The 15,555-nt window shown below is 41.9% G+C and overlaps 1 protein-coding gene across 1 annotated transcript; it reads left to right on the top strand.

The window, feature by feature from the left end:
• Nucleotides 1-316: 316 nt before the first annotated feature.
• On the top strand, nt 317-1,091 carry LOC142835026 (histone H3.3A). The gene has a single exon (XM_075948123.1). The coding sequence runs from the start codon at nt 428-430 to the stop codon at nt 836-838; it is 411 nt and encodes a 136-aa protein (XP_075804238.1). The 5' UTR covers nt 317-427; the 3' UTR covers nt 839-1,091.
• Nucleotides 1,092-15,555: the final 14,464 nt, after the last annotated feature.

The raw sequence follows: 15,555 nt of genomic DNA, 5'->3' as shown, positions 1-15,555 counted from the left end.
AAAAGTGCCCTTGTCCCTTTGCTGGGAGAGTTAAAACTGTTAAAATGCCACATTAGCCAAATAGATCTATGTATTCTATGCAATTCTTATCAAAACTTGGGTGACAATTATCTCTGAAACAGGAGAGAAATGAATTAAATTTATACAGCACCACAAAAGCAGCCTCAGCCTGAGAGAACAAAGACAGAGGTATCCTCGACCTGATTTCACAGCACCAGGAGCTGGCGTAAGAGCACACGTGGAGAGAAATGGGACAGAAATAAGCCCATGTGTTTGTGGTCAATTATTTTTTTTTTTTACAAAAGCACCTAATTGTGTTCGCAGCCGTCGCCCTGCCGCCGCCGCTCTCTAACGCCAGCGCCGCCTCTCGCTTGCCGAGCTCCAGCCGAAGGAGAAGGGGGTAGGTAAGTAAGGAGGTGCCCATACCATGGCTCGTACTAAGCAGACTGCCCGTAAATCCACCGGTGGTAAAGCACCCAGGAAACAACTGGCTACAAAAGCCGCTCGCAAGAGTGCGCCCTCTACTGGAGGGGTGAAGAAACCTCATCGTTACAGGCCTGGTACTGTGGCACTCCGTGAAATCAGACGCTATCAGAAATCCACTGAACTTCTGATCCGCAAACTCCCCTTCCAGCGTCTGGTGCGAGAAATTGCTCAGGACTTCAAAACAGATCTGCGCTTCCAGAGTGCGGCTATTGGTGCTTTGCAGGAGGCAAGCGAGGCCTATCTGGTTGGCCTTTTTGAAGATACCAACCTGTGTGCTATCCATGCCAAACGTGTAACAATTATGCCAAAAGATATCCAGCTAGCACGCCGCATACGCGGAGAACGTGCTTAAGAGTCCACTATGAGGGGGGAAACATTTCATTCTCAAAAAATTTTTTTTCCTCTTCTTCCTGTTATCAGTAGTTCTGAATGTTAGATATTTTTTCCATGGGGTCAAAAGGTACCTAAGTATATGATTGCGAGTGGAAAAATAGGGGACAGAAATCAGGTATTGGCAGTTTTTCCATTTTCATTTGTGTGTGAATTTTTAATATAAATGCAAGATGTAAAGCATTAATGCAAGCAAAATGTTTCAGTGAACACATTTCAACAGTTCAACTTTATAAAAATTTATAAAATTTATAAAAATTTATAAAAACCTGTTAAAATTTTCTGGACAATGCCAGCATTTGGATTTTTTTAAAATAAGTAAATTTAAATTTAAATAAGTAAATTTAAATAAGTAAATTTCTTATTGACGGCAACTAAATGGTGTTTGTAGCATTTTTATCATACAGTAGATTCCATCATTCACTATACTTTTCTAACTGAGTTGTCCTACATGCAAGTACATGTTTTTAATGTTGTCTGTCTTCTGTGCTGTTCCTGTAAGTTTGCTATTAAAATACATTAAACTATAAAAAAAAAGCACCTAGACACACAACAGAGAAAGGACAATCTCTCTGAAAAATAGTATTTAAAAAAATAAAGCTAGATACCCCCACAAAGAAGGTCTATATATCATATCATAGAAAAAACCAACTCAAAATCAAGTCAAGGCCTAACTATAAAACTCTGAGTGGTGAAGCTACTAGAGGAAAACATAGGGTAATAAATTACATGGCATTGATCTGGGCAGTTATCAAAAGCCCAGAAGCTGGGCTGGGGAGATGGCTCAGTATGGAAAACGCTTGTGGTCCCAACCTGAAGATCCGAGTCTGGATTTCTACCATGTAAGTCTGGGCGCAGTAGACTTCTATACTCCTAGAGACCAGAGAATCTCCATGAGCTCGCACGTCGGCGAGCCTGGTCTATGTAGCAGTAAACAACAGAAGAAAGACCTGTCTCCAACGCGGTTAATGGTTGTCCTCTGATCTCCACATTGCACAATGGAACTCACATGCTACCCCCTCCCCACTGACACACACACCATACAGTCATGCTCCTTGCATGCACACACATACACACAGCCTGAAAGGTCAGACAACCAAGGCAAAACTAGACAAATGAAGTTGCATCAGATTAAAAAGATTTTGTGTGCCCAAGGAAAGAAGCCACAGGATAAAAAGACAACCTATGGAATGAGGGAAAGGATCTGCCACTCAAAAATCTAATAAGGGCCTAATAGTAAAAAGATATAAGAACCACACATGGTTCATTAGTTAGAAAATACCCTGAATAAATAAATTAATTTTTAAAGGGAAAAGGATAATAACAGACTTTACTCAAAAAAGATATACACATGATATATGAACAAATATATAACAAATCATCAAGAAAAGGCAAATGAAAAACACAGAATGTGGTTATGAGAAGGATAAAGTAGTTTGGACAGACTAGATCACTTAGCAAGTTCAAGGCCAGCCTAGCCACATAACAATGACCGGTCTCAAAAAGAGGAAGGACAGGGGCGAGGGTCTGTAGCTCTGGGGTGGAGAGCTGGTCTAGCCTGTGCAAGACCAGGGCTGGGAGGAGCATTAACTACAAAAAGGTGAAGTTCAGAGGTAACAATAGCCTAGAAATTCTGTTTGGGGACATTTCTTCATTGAAAATTCCCTTTCTTTGCATTACCTTTCCTGCTTTTGATCTCAGTGTGGCCACAGCAGGACTTTCACTGGCAGATCTGGACAGCAGCTGCTAAAAAACATGTTGACACCTAGATTCCACTCTTAGTAGCTAATCATGAATCACAAAATAAATGAGAGATGCCAGAGATAGGGGCAGCCTCCGAGTCTCATGGAAATGGCAGCAGACTCTGTCCATCACGGAAGGCCCAATACAGACAGATAAAACCAACATCAGAATTGCTTGGGTGATAATCTTCCGCCCTTTCTCTCCCACATGGCAAATAACCTACACTCCTCGAATCCCTAAATATTTTTGTGTTCACATTTTCCAAATACTTAAGGCTTCTGTCTTTCCCAGATAGTGGGAGGCAGCTCAACCTGTCATCTTATCTTTCTTTAGTAATGAAACCCAGATTGCCACAATCAGCTGAAGCCAGGATACAGAGGCTGCCATTGGCGATTTCAATGGAGCAGCTCTGCATTCACAGCTGAGGTTCCAAAGTCACAGCCAGCGTGCATTAACCCTTCACATCTGAGATCATTATAAATGTACGAGAAAGTACGTCATCTTAAAAAGCTGACGATACCTAAAACAATACAGATACACAATAGTTAGCTGAATTGAATAGTATTATCTTTCTAAGGTAGAAAGAAAGCTCAGGAAAAATCTGAAAGTTGTCCTCTCTAGGTTCAGTGTGTTTTGCAAAGCTAGGCTGGTGTTACTACTGGATTTTAAACACCCACCATTTCACTTGCAGTACCGGGGAAATGAGTTGAGATGGGAGGAATTATACAAGCTTAGTACTGGGACTGAGATAGCTCACTCAGTGAAGGGCTTGCTGTACATGAAACAGGAGCTGAGCTAAAAGAAAACATCAAGCATGGTGGTGTCCACTTATAACGCTAGTACTGGGGAGACAGGCAAAGCCAGAGGGCTGGGAGATAGTGTCTTCTGAATGTGACAGGGAAGTTGGACCCACGAACTCTCAACAATATGGTTGCCCAAACAGAACCTGCAAAAGACTCACCAGTCTATATGTCTACATGGAAGAGAAGAAAGCTTCAAGAGGCCCCGCCCCTCGGTGGGGAGATACAGGTAGTTGAAGACTGCTGAAGAGGGACAGTCAGTTTTCTTGAGAGATGAGCCCCCTGTTAGGTTGCCCAAACCTAAGTGGTCATCTCTAAACCCTAAACCTGTGTACACATGAACAACACTAACTGAACTCTGTGTGTGTGTGCATGTATGTATGTATGAATGAAGACGTGAATCTAGAAGAAGGGGATGTAGCAAGATGGCATGGAAGGAGTTGGAGGAGGGAGAGGGATTATGAAAATTATATATATAAAAAACCTAACATGTTCATGTATGAAATTATCAAAAAATGGTTCATGGAAAAGCATATAAATAAAATGTCATTTGTGTTTAAAACAACAACAAAGTGGAGCAGTGTCGAGGAACAACATCTGCACTTGACATCTGGTCACCACATGCAATGTGTCCGCATGGGTATTCACCTGCACGCATGCTTCTTTACGAATATGCACGCAAAGTTTAGTCTAGCGTTCCCTCAGCCATACTCTAAAGCAGTGGTCCTCAACCTTCCTAATGCTGCATCCTTCAATACAGTTCCTCGTGTGGTGGCAACCCCCAACCACAAAATTATTCTGTTGTTATGTCATGACTGTAATTTGCTGCTGTCATGTATTATATAAACATCTGATATGCAGGATATTTGACACACAACCCCCAAATGGGTCTTAGCCCTCAGGTTGAGAACCACTACTCTATGCATTCTACCTAAACAAAATCACAACATATGGAAGTATTATGGCTGGTAGGATAGCTAGGTGGTTAAACGTGCTTGCCACCAAGTCTGATGACCTGAGTTCAATCCTTGGAATCCCCATAGTGAAAGGAGAGAATCAATTCCCACAAATTATCTTCTGACTTCCACCTGCACGTAACAGCTTGTACATGTGTACAAGTGTACCTGTGTGCACATGTGCACACACATAAGAAATAAATGTAATAAAATATTGTATCTCATTTCCAGTCCTGCTTAAAGAAGCTCTCCATGAAGAGAGTAAATACAGCACAGTATGATTGTACCATTTTTTTTTCTTTAAAAAGGTTGTATATATAGAGGTGTAGAGAACTCTTGGAAGCTGTTTGCTAAAGTGTTTAACAAGGCTTATCTCTATATGCTGGCATTTTAGTTAATTTTACTTTTTGAATGTGTTGCTAGCTTTATTTTAGTAAGCATTTATGACTTATGAAAAAGTTTGCAAAAGACACTTTTAAAGGACCAAGTAAAACAAGAAAGAAAACCCACAATTTAAGACTCAGTCTTGGAATGATACCAGGAAATCTGCAAAATAAGAAGCCCTGTGTCCCCTGCTGTAAGCATTACAACTCACACGGCTTCCTGGCAGCCGGGAGCCAAGTAATATCACGAAGTCATACCACACAATAAACCTCACACAAGAGATTTATTGGGAGGGAAAAAAACAGGAGGGTGGTTGCCTCTGCTCTGGCAAGAAACTGCAGAAAACTGAGTAGGGTACAGGGCTTATCTATAGTTTCTTGGGAAGGGGGTAGAACTTTTTAGGGTAGAGATTGGTGGGATTTCATGTCCAGAGATTGGGGGCTTTTTACTCTGTAGAGTGGGGCCAGGGGCCAGCAGTTAGGGCCGTTAGTATTCTCTGGGTGAAATTTGGCAGTTAGAGACAGTGGGAGAGGGACCGGACCACTTGTGTGGCTCGAGGGGCTTACACCTGCCACCCCATGTTCTCTGTAGACAAGAACCGTTTGGCAGTTGTCCACAGAGAAGAGTCTTCCTTCGTGAGCTTTAGGAACTAGACAGACGACGCCAAAACTCTAGGACAAACCAGAACCTGTAAATGAAGACTACACTTTCATTTCTGGTTACCCAGACCCAAATAATCACAGAGACTATATTAATTACAACACTGTTTGGTCAATGGGTCAGGCATATCCTTAGCCAGCTCTTATATTTTAAATTAACCCATTTCTATTAATCTGTGGCTTACTGGTAAGGTTTTGTTGTCTTTCTCCTTTGGCAGCTACTTGGCATCTTCTCAACTTCACCTACTCTTTCTCTATATCTCTGTTCAGATTTCCCACCTGGCCTTACTCTGCTAAGTCATTGTCCAAAACAGCTTCATTCACCAACCAATAAAAGCAACACATATACAGAAGGACCTTCCACAGCCCAGAAAAACCACTGAGAATGCAGGCCTCCATCCTCCTGGACCCTGCTCACCGTGGCCTCAGCCACGGAACAGCAAACCTGTTTCTGTGTGCTCTGTCCCTGCCTAGCCACTGCTCTGCTGCCAGCCCCGTCTATCAAGGGACACCAAAGGGATCCTACCTCTTCTTTCTCCTTGTAACAGAGTCGATAACCTTAAACCAGGCTACCTATCCCCAAACCAACTGGGATCTGGTTGCAGTCTTTCTCTCTGATGCCACCTAGGGGCAGGCTTGCCATCTGGGAGATTGTGGGATTATCCAAACCTGTCCATTTTCCAGGTGAAGGGCCTCATCAACTTGAACCACACCATAGACCCAACAGCAAACTCTAACCCTTCCCTATTCCGCAGCTTCTTTCCTGCTCCACATGGGCCTGGAGGAATCTCTGACTGCCGGGTATTGTGTTCCCATCCCCCACCTCTGCCAAGAGTTCCACGGCGTGCCACCTGACTACAGACCAACAGCAAAACTGCCCTTTAGGATGAGGAGATATTATGTCTCCAGGCAAACAAAAACGGAACCATATTATCTCCACAAAGCGCCAAAGGGGATTCTTCAAGTTGATGGGAAAAGGTGCCAAATAATGACACAAAAGCAGAGAGTTCACTGCTAATGGTAAAAAAGAAAGAATATGTCACCACTGTCTGGTGACATGTAAACCACCATCAACACTTGTGTGCAAATCTGAAAAAAAGTTGTTAGAAGAACTATCACCACAGCAGTCAAGCGAATAAAGAAGAGAATAAACTCTGACATCAGCTCTGTAAAGTGTGTCTGGCTGACAGAGTACATGGTAGAGTGAGTGAAGCTGTTATCAGCTTCCAACAGGTGGCTGTAATAAAGGGCCTGATGCGGAATTCACCATAACCACAGGGCAAAATACACAGGAGATACCACAGAAAAAAATCCTCAAAAAAACAGAAAAAGGTAGACAAGAAAGGAATAACATAGCTAGAAAACAGCAAGAAAGCAACAAAAAGCAAGCACGGGTCCTAAGCTGTCAACACAACTACAAACGTTAATGAAATAATCCTACAATCAAATGATATAGCCTGATTGCCCTAACTATATATTCTCCATTAGAGACGTACTTTAGATTTAAGGACATGAACCAATAGAGAATAATATTCCGCGTAAATGAAAACTCAAAGAAATCAAGTGTACATATACCCTGGTCAAAATAAGCTTTCAGTCAAAAACAATAGCAAGAGATAAAGCAAGTTACTACTCAATGATTTAAAAGACAAATTCAACAACAATTTATAAGAATCATAAATATATATGACCTCGCAACAAATCCTGTAACTATAAATTGAGTTGGCACATATAAAGAGAGAAGTGGGTAGCCATGAAATAACTGCAGAACTCTTCGGTCCCCACACTCTCGAGTGAACAGGACTTTCAGACAGAGAATAAGGAAACAGAACAGAACATTAAAAATTACGTGGCCCAAGAGACATGGGCAAGACTTTCAGACCCATGAGAAAATTCACATCCTTGCCCATGCACACGAATCTTTCTCCAGGATAGACTTCATCCACAAGAAGCAATCTAAGTTTAAAACCCGAAAACCTACAGAAAGGAGAAGAAGCTAACTGCGCGTGAGCAGAAGGAAGGAAAGAGACAAACCTAGAAACTCAAGAGGAGACGTTGCAATGGACGCCTCAGATAAGGGAGGTGATGGGTATTTACAGAGCACCCTATCGGATAGCTCAAAAGAAATTAACAAATTCATAGGAATTAACGATTTGCCAAAAACAGAATCAAGAAGAAACAGAAACCTAGCAATAAAAACATGATAGTGGATGAGCAACCCACTCAGGTCAGGAGACCTCACAGGTGAATTATACCATTACACAAGGAGTCAGTTTTCACCAAATGTTTCTAAAATACAGAAATAAATTCATATAGAACCACAGAAGACCCTGAATAACAGATGCAATCTTGAACAAGAGTAACCCGGATGTTTATTGTTTTTAAAATATATCAGTCCTCTGCCGATCAAAACAGCAATGAAGCAGGGTACAGGGAAGGATGCAGGTAAGCAGCTCACAGACAGCAGAAGGCTCAGAATTAAATCTACTTGCTTTCACTGAACAGATTTTCCAAAGGATACTAAGCATATAATATGGGAAACAGTCTCTTTGGTGCTGGCGAACTGAAAATCCACCTGGATAAATTTAGGAGAATTAAGTTGAGCCTTGGCATACCACATCTAAAAATCAGTTCAAAATAACTTTACAACCTGACTTGAATGTAATACCGGACGCTGTAAAATGACTGGAAGACAGCTTCTGGGAAAAATTTCTTGACATTGATCTTTGCAATGGTTCTTTAGAAAACGTACGTAAGTAGGGTTACATCCAATTTAAGTTTCTACACAGCAAATAATAAATAGAGTGAAAAGAAACCTGTGAACTAGAAAAGGCTCCTTGTAAACCATATATTCAAAAGGAGTATATAAGGACACTAGAGAACAAAGCGACAACCTGATTTCAAGCTAAGTTTCTAAGTAGGTATTTCTTTAAAGAAGATGTGACAAACGGGCTCAACATCACTCATCACTGGGAAAATGCAAACCAAAACCAGGGTGTTGGCTTGTGCTTGTTCAAACAGTCAAAATGAAAAAGCCAAATGTTGCAAATGTGATGGGAAAGTAGGGTCATACACCCACGCTGGGAATGGGAATTCGGTTCTAAGGCTGTACATGCTTCATGATGGAACTCACATGTGGAATCCAAGCAAGTTGATCTTAGAGAAGTAGAGAACAGAATGGTGATTGGAAGGTGTTGGGGGATATTGGGGGAAGGGGGAGATGTAGCTCAGAGGCGTGGGGTTTTAGGAGGGATGAGCTCTGGCTATCTTAATGTCCAGTGCGGTGGCTGTGGTCATCAATACTGTACTGTATCCTGATGCTCCCTATCCTACACTGAGATTACATCCCAAGAAACCCAATGCAAGTTGAAAATGCTTGCAATACACCTTAAATACAACATATACTTATAAACAACCAATATATTCTTGGTTGTCAACTTGACAATATCTTGAATGAACTGCAGTTCAGAAATGGAGGACACATTTGTGATCCAGATCTTGAGACAAGAAGACAAAAAGCCCTTGATCTGGATCTTGAGGTGGATAACACATGCCTTTAATCTGGATCTTGAGGCGGGAAGGCACCTGCCTTGATCTGGGCCACCCCTTCTGCTGGAAGCCTGTATAAGGACAATGGAAGAAAGAAGAGTGTGTTCATCCTTCACCTGGTTGCCCTCGTCACCTTGTCAGCACATCCATCCCTTCACTGGCACTGGAACCTACTTCTTCGGGACTCTAGCACATATAGAAGACCAGTGGAGACACCCAGCCCTGTGAGACCAAGCAACTTCTGAATTCTTGGACTTTCCATTCACAGCTAGCCATTGTTGGACTACAGCCTGTAAGTCATTTCAATATAATTCCATGTGTGTGTGTGTATATATATATATATACATATATGTGCATATATGTGTTAATATATATAGTTGAACAAAATTATATAACACAAATGTTTTATATACAGCATAGAAAACCTTGTGTAGTTAGTTGATATAGTTTGTCTATGTCCTTAAAAACTATAGTGGCCCAGTACCCTGGTGACTATTATTTCTTCAGACTCATAGTCATGTAGCTGACTTAGGCTATTATTTCCAGGCATCATCAGAAAATATCAAAACTTGTATTACCAGCACCCTAAAATATCTAAACTAAAAACACTCTTGCTATGGAATGCATACCACTTCCACACCACTGCATAGTTAAAAACTTCTCAGTTGAGCTTTTGTAAACTAGGGACCATCTGGATTTGAAGTTTGCCAAGGGGGGTAGACTTTAAGTGTTGCACACATACACACACACACACACACACACACACACACACAAACACATATGCACACATAACTATTGTTAAGTACATTTACTGTTGACTGTAGTAATTATCTCAATGTATATGCTCATCCAAACTCCGCTCTGCACGTCTTGAACATGTACAGTTTCCATTTGCCCATTATATCCCAACAAACTTTAGAAAGCAGACTCGGTCCAAAAATTTTAAAGCAAGAACATGATCGATTATTGTCTCCTCCACATACACCGCTTGTGGATCCAGGAAAACGGATGAGCTGATTTATTCCTGCTGGAGAAGGTGCAGACGATGTCTAGGAAAAGCATGGTCCCTCATGCTTATGCAGACAATGAAGGTCCGTAGTGACCCCATTAGACCACGGCAATCATTGTACCCTATAAGCTCGGTGAAGAGAGGTGCTTCATCTGTCATGCTCGCTTGCGTACCTCTAAGGCCTGTTTGCTTATGCCAAGAGAAGCTAATTGTTCTCATTGCTCAGTGACTATGAGGACTGAGCACAGCATTTGGGGACTCCCCTTCTCTTCTGCTATATAACGAGCACCCCCAAGGCTAAGTAGCCTCAACTAACAGCAGTATTTGCTTTGCCAGCAAGGCTTCACTGTAGGCAAGGTCTGGGAGGAGTGGCTCATTTCTGTCACAGTTGCCATTAGCTGTGGTGGCTTGCAGTCCCGGTCTGGAACCACCTGAGAGCTTACTCATCTGGTGCTGACACTCGGCTAGCTGTCAGTCCAGTGACACTTCTGCTGCAGCTTCTCCATGTGTCACCAGCTTATAGTAGTGTCCTCGCACTCTCCCGCAAATGTCCCCAGAGGAAGAATCACTTGGAACCCTAAGGACTTTGTTTGAAGGCTCATCTAGGCAAATAGTCGCAGCAATTCATTCAGTTTCAAGGGGGAGGGAAGCATTTGAAAGCCTGTCGAGGAGGCGCATATGCGAGCAGGGGTTCTGCTACAGCCTTACAAAAACAGCAACCCGCCGCAGCCGCACAAGATGGGTTCCGAATATTTGGAATCACTTTTTATTTTCAGGTGAGTCTGTAGTCAAATGGTATCGATCATTATATTTATAATTCCATATTAGAATAACCCCTATTTACAGAACTGCATTTATAGCCCTCAGGGTGGCTAGCGTTATAGAAGGCAAACATCTTCTCAGACGTAAGTCTGAATATTAAGAAAAGCTGGCCCCAGGGCCTGCTAAAGGTGGGTGTCTCTAGACCAGTGGTTCACAGCGTTCCTAATGCCTTGACCCTTTACCACAGCTCCTCATGCTGTGGTGATCCCCAACCATAAAACTATTTTTATTGCTTCTTCATAACAGTAATCTTGCTACTGTTACAAATTGTCATGTAAATATCTGTGTTTTCCGATGGTTTTAGGCGACCTCTGTGAAAGGGTTGAGGTTGAGAATCCCTGCTCTGGAATATAACTCTGTGTGTGTGTGTGTGTGTGTGTGTGTGTGTGTGTGTGTGTGTACACATATGTATATGTATGTATGTATATAAACATGTGTGTATCTCTATCTATATATCTATATCTATATATTTCTATCTCTATCTCTCTCATCTCTATCTCTATCTATATATCTATATCTATATATTTCTATCTCTATCTATATATCTATATCTATATATTTCTATCTCTATATCTATATATCTCTATCTCTATATCTCTATCTATATATCTATATCTATCTCTCTATCTCTATATCTATATTTATATCTAAAACCTTTGGCCTCAGTGGAAATGCAGCTCTGCCTTATTCCTGCTTAGACAGACCAGCGAGTCCACATTTGGCCTGGTCTTTCATTAAAGGCATTGTTTTCAATAGAAAATGTATAAGTATTAACTCATGTGCAAATCACACTCGTGCTGAGGAATCACGACTACTGTCCAGTTTTCAAACAGCATCCAAATATCAAGATTGACAGCACATGCCAAATTACCGAATGACGGTAGGTCATCATCTCCCAGCATTCTCTAGGGTCCAGCCGCACCCTGGGAAGCACTTGGGATTTAAAAGCTTTGAATTGTTACCAACTTTAGTTTGTTTAATCTCAGACTTACCATCCCCTGTGAAAGCTACCATTCTACTTCATGAAAGTTGAAGGGATGAATGTACCCCTCTCTCTCAGGGCCAAGTGTATCCCTCTCTCTCAGTCCTCAGCGCCCTGTACCCCTCTCTCTCAGTCCACAACACCGTGTACCTCTCTTTCAGTCCTTAGCGCCATGTGCCCCTCTCTCTGAGTCCTCAGCACCGCTTTCTCTGAGTTCTCAGCATAGCCAAGTGTACCATAGGCTCTGTCTGAACCTTGGCAGGCAATGGTGAACTGCAGCAGCGCCTGAGGGTGCGATCTTCTAAACGTCCATCCCTGAAGCTTACATCCCGTGAATAAATACTAAATGAAAGTAACACTTTGTTACATGAGATTTTGATTTTAAAAGCTGGAGGATACAAGTAAATAGGAACAAATACATACAACAATTTGTAAACTTACCCAGACAGGAACCACTAATCGTGTTTTTTGTTTGTTTGCTTGTTTGTGTATAGTTGTATGGCTTTAGTCAGTTTCAATACCCAATAGATATCTGTTATATAACAACCACGTATATGGAATATTACTAGCACTCAGGATAATACAATAAAAACTTCTTTCATAGAATTTACAATCTAGAATTTTTTAATAAAAATGGAATAACTGCATACCTACACTGAAAACCTTCTTTTAATAAAATATATATATTTATTCAATTTATTTAATCAAATATATATATATATATATATATATATATATATATTTAATGGGACTGGCAAGATGGCTGTACAAGTATTCACTGCCAAACCTGATGACCTGAGTTCAAGCCCCAGATCCTACATGTTCAAAGGAAAGGACCAACTCCTACAGCTGTCTTCTGACCTTCACACATATGTCATGGCATGTACACACTCTTCATACAACACCAATCAATAAATAAAATATCTTAAAAATATGTCTTGCATGCCTTTTCATGGTAAGTATGGATCATTACAGTGATCTAAACCAACTGTTTGTTTAGCAATAACAGTCCATAATTATAAAAGTTAGTTTCTGTTGTTTGGCAATATGGTATAAACTCACTTGAGGCATGCTATTCATAGACCCAAAATAAATCAGCATACTTAATTAATTATATGCAAAAATGCAGACTTCACATCCCAGGGTCTTGGATCCTTGGTCGTAGACCCATTTCCACGGCGGTACGTAGGCAATCTTTATCAGCCCTTTTACGTGTCTTTACACAGATACTCCACCTCTAAAAGCAGTTCGTTATTATGAACAGTGAAGCACTAAATATTCCTGTCCGTGAATGTCGCTGCAGCCGTATGAATATTCATGCCTTGATTTAATCAGCCAGTAATTGAAACGCAGGCTTGGTGTGAACCGTAAGGAGAGTGTATTAAAAGCAGGGTGCAGGCTGCAGCCCTCGTCACTCTTCCTCCTCAGAGTGGGACTGCTTGGAGACACATCGCAGCTCTCCTCTGCCCTTTGGTTCTCGTACTGTTTCCTTCAGCAATCCCACATGCATTGCACAGTGTCTGTATCCACACAGCATCTGCACTCTCCCGTCCGCAATGGCATCTTGATGTTTAAGCATGTCCAGTCTTCCCTACACTCTTGCCCGCTCCTACAGCCTGTCTGTTTTGCGCAGACTAAACAAATTGGAACTACTTCATCTTTGAGGCCTTTGAACTTGCTACAACCATGGCTTAGAAAACGTATCCCCAGGTTCCCATACTGCCCTCCTGTTACCCTTTAGGTCTTTGCTCAGCTGCCATCATACAGGGAGTGTTTCCTACTGCATTAAAACAACAGGCCCCAAACCTACACAGGATGCTCCTGGTTCTCTGGTTCCCAAGGACAGGGCTTCTTGTTTTTGTTTTGTTTTCTTTGGTTTTACATAAACACATCTTTTTAAAAGATATGTTTTTACCTTTATTTATGTGTGTGTGTCTGTATGTGTGAGTGTGCATGTGTGTGTTCTCTGGAACTGGAGTTTCAGGTGACTGTGGATGGGAAGCAAACTTCTGTCCTTTGCAAGAGAAGCAAGCTCTCCCCCGCTGGTCATTTCTGCAGTCCCTCGAAGGCTCTCTCTGGCATCTATCCCTATCTACCTACCTGCTCATTTGTTTATTATTTGTTCCTGCCACTAGATTGTGAACTCTGTGAAGGCTTTGTTCGTCCTGTCTACTATTTATTCCCTCAACTATGGAATGGCTATTTAAAAAGTCACAAGCAGACTTCATAGACGGATCCTCACTCACAGATGTGTAAAGAACAGCGGAGGAGGGCACACATCAGTTGGGCTGGTTATATATTGACTCTTGAATTTCAGTTTTGTGAAGGTCAAATTTGGTTTAAGCCAAATTTCTCAAAGTGACCTCAGGTGGTAGCAAGCACTCATCAAGTCTTCCTTTCTTCTCCTTTTGACTATGGTGAAGTACAAAACCCACGGTCTTATGACTTTTCTTCCCTGGGGTCCCAGCTTTTTGCTTAGCGCACACAGCATCTCTGTGCTTCCGTCTGAAACAAGGGGACTCGCGGTGCCCTGGGTGTGGTACAGCTCTACCGTGTGGGTAACTGCTGGGTCTAACATTGCCTCATTCTGCTGCATGCCTTGACACGAGGGTAGCTCTTCACGTGTGGGAACACTGCAACCACCCTCTGCAGAGGCTGACATAGCCACCAGGATTGGTCCAAGGTTAGACCACTCATGTTCATAAGAGCCTGGAACCTGGGATAGCTCTGTACCCCTGAGCATGTGAGACCTGCGTCCTTTTCGGAACAGCTGACTCCTGTCTCTTCACAGCAAACGATTCATTACCCAGCCAAGAGGCCCATTTTCAGTTTCTCCTCACAGTTCAGAGAAAAGGATCCAGTCTCGTGTCTCACAGACCAGTTTCCAGGAACACCTCACCAAGACTCAGGCTCCCGATTGGCTCCTTATCACATCTTTTTAATTCACTCAACAAAACTTTCCTTTTCTAGTAAATGCTGCGGAAAAATCCTATGAAACTGACCAACGGGAGTCTCCTGCATGAAGAAGGTTGGTATTAGTTACGAAAGCTGTTTGTCGAGAAGTTGTTTTGGGCAGAAACTTAAATAAAAACTATGATAATGATGACTAGATAGAAAACAGTGTTTTCTGGCCATCTGTCCATTATAACTCTGTAACAAGTTCACTCTAAGGAGGCTGGAGTAAAGGGTTTATTTGGCCAACTCTGACCCTCCCTTATTTCCCCATCTCCGCGAAAGCACAGTTCATCATTTCCTGTAAGTAAGAAAGGTGATGCTCATGAGTAGAGCAGAATTGTTTTCTGTTCCCATGACTGCTTGGGACTCATTTTCTTTTGTATAACGGTCTAAAGGTTAACAATCTGCATGGCATTTTGGGATTTGGTTTTGTGTTGTTACATCTGGCATCTGTGGAGAAAGTGGTAACGATTTGAATTCTTTTCACCCTGATGCTAGTCTTTGAAAAGCAGAAAATCACCAAAGTTCAGAAGGGTAAAATATGGCTTTCATATTTTACCTCCCACTGGGGGCAATGATATTTCCAGCCTTGGAGAGAAACGTGGATGTGTAGGAGAGACTGTGGGCAGTCAGTATGACATAGATTTTCTGAATCAAATAAACAGAAAAACAAAATAACCCAAAACCCTTCTAAGATAGTCCAAGAAAATGTTGAGCACTCTCTGGAGGTGAGAGTCGAGGTCTGAGGTCTGGGGTTTTTAGTCACCAGGCTTCCGTCTGCATGGCGAAGGTGAGGCTAGCCAGTGAAACTCCATGAAAC

The sequence above is a fragment of the Microtus pennsylvanicus genome, chromosome 14, assembly GCF_037038515.1.
Source record: "Microtus pennsylvanicus isolate mMicPen1 chromosome 14, mMicPen1.hap1, whole genome shotgun sequence".
In the NCBI taxonomy this organism is placed as follows: Eukaryota; Metazoa; Chordata; class Mammalia; order Rodentia; family Cricetidae; genus Microtus; species Microtus pennsylvanicus.
The sequence above is the reverse complement of the archived record's forward strand: the minus strand, read 5'-3'. Positions and strand labels throughout refer to the sequence as shown.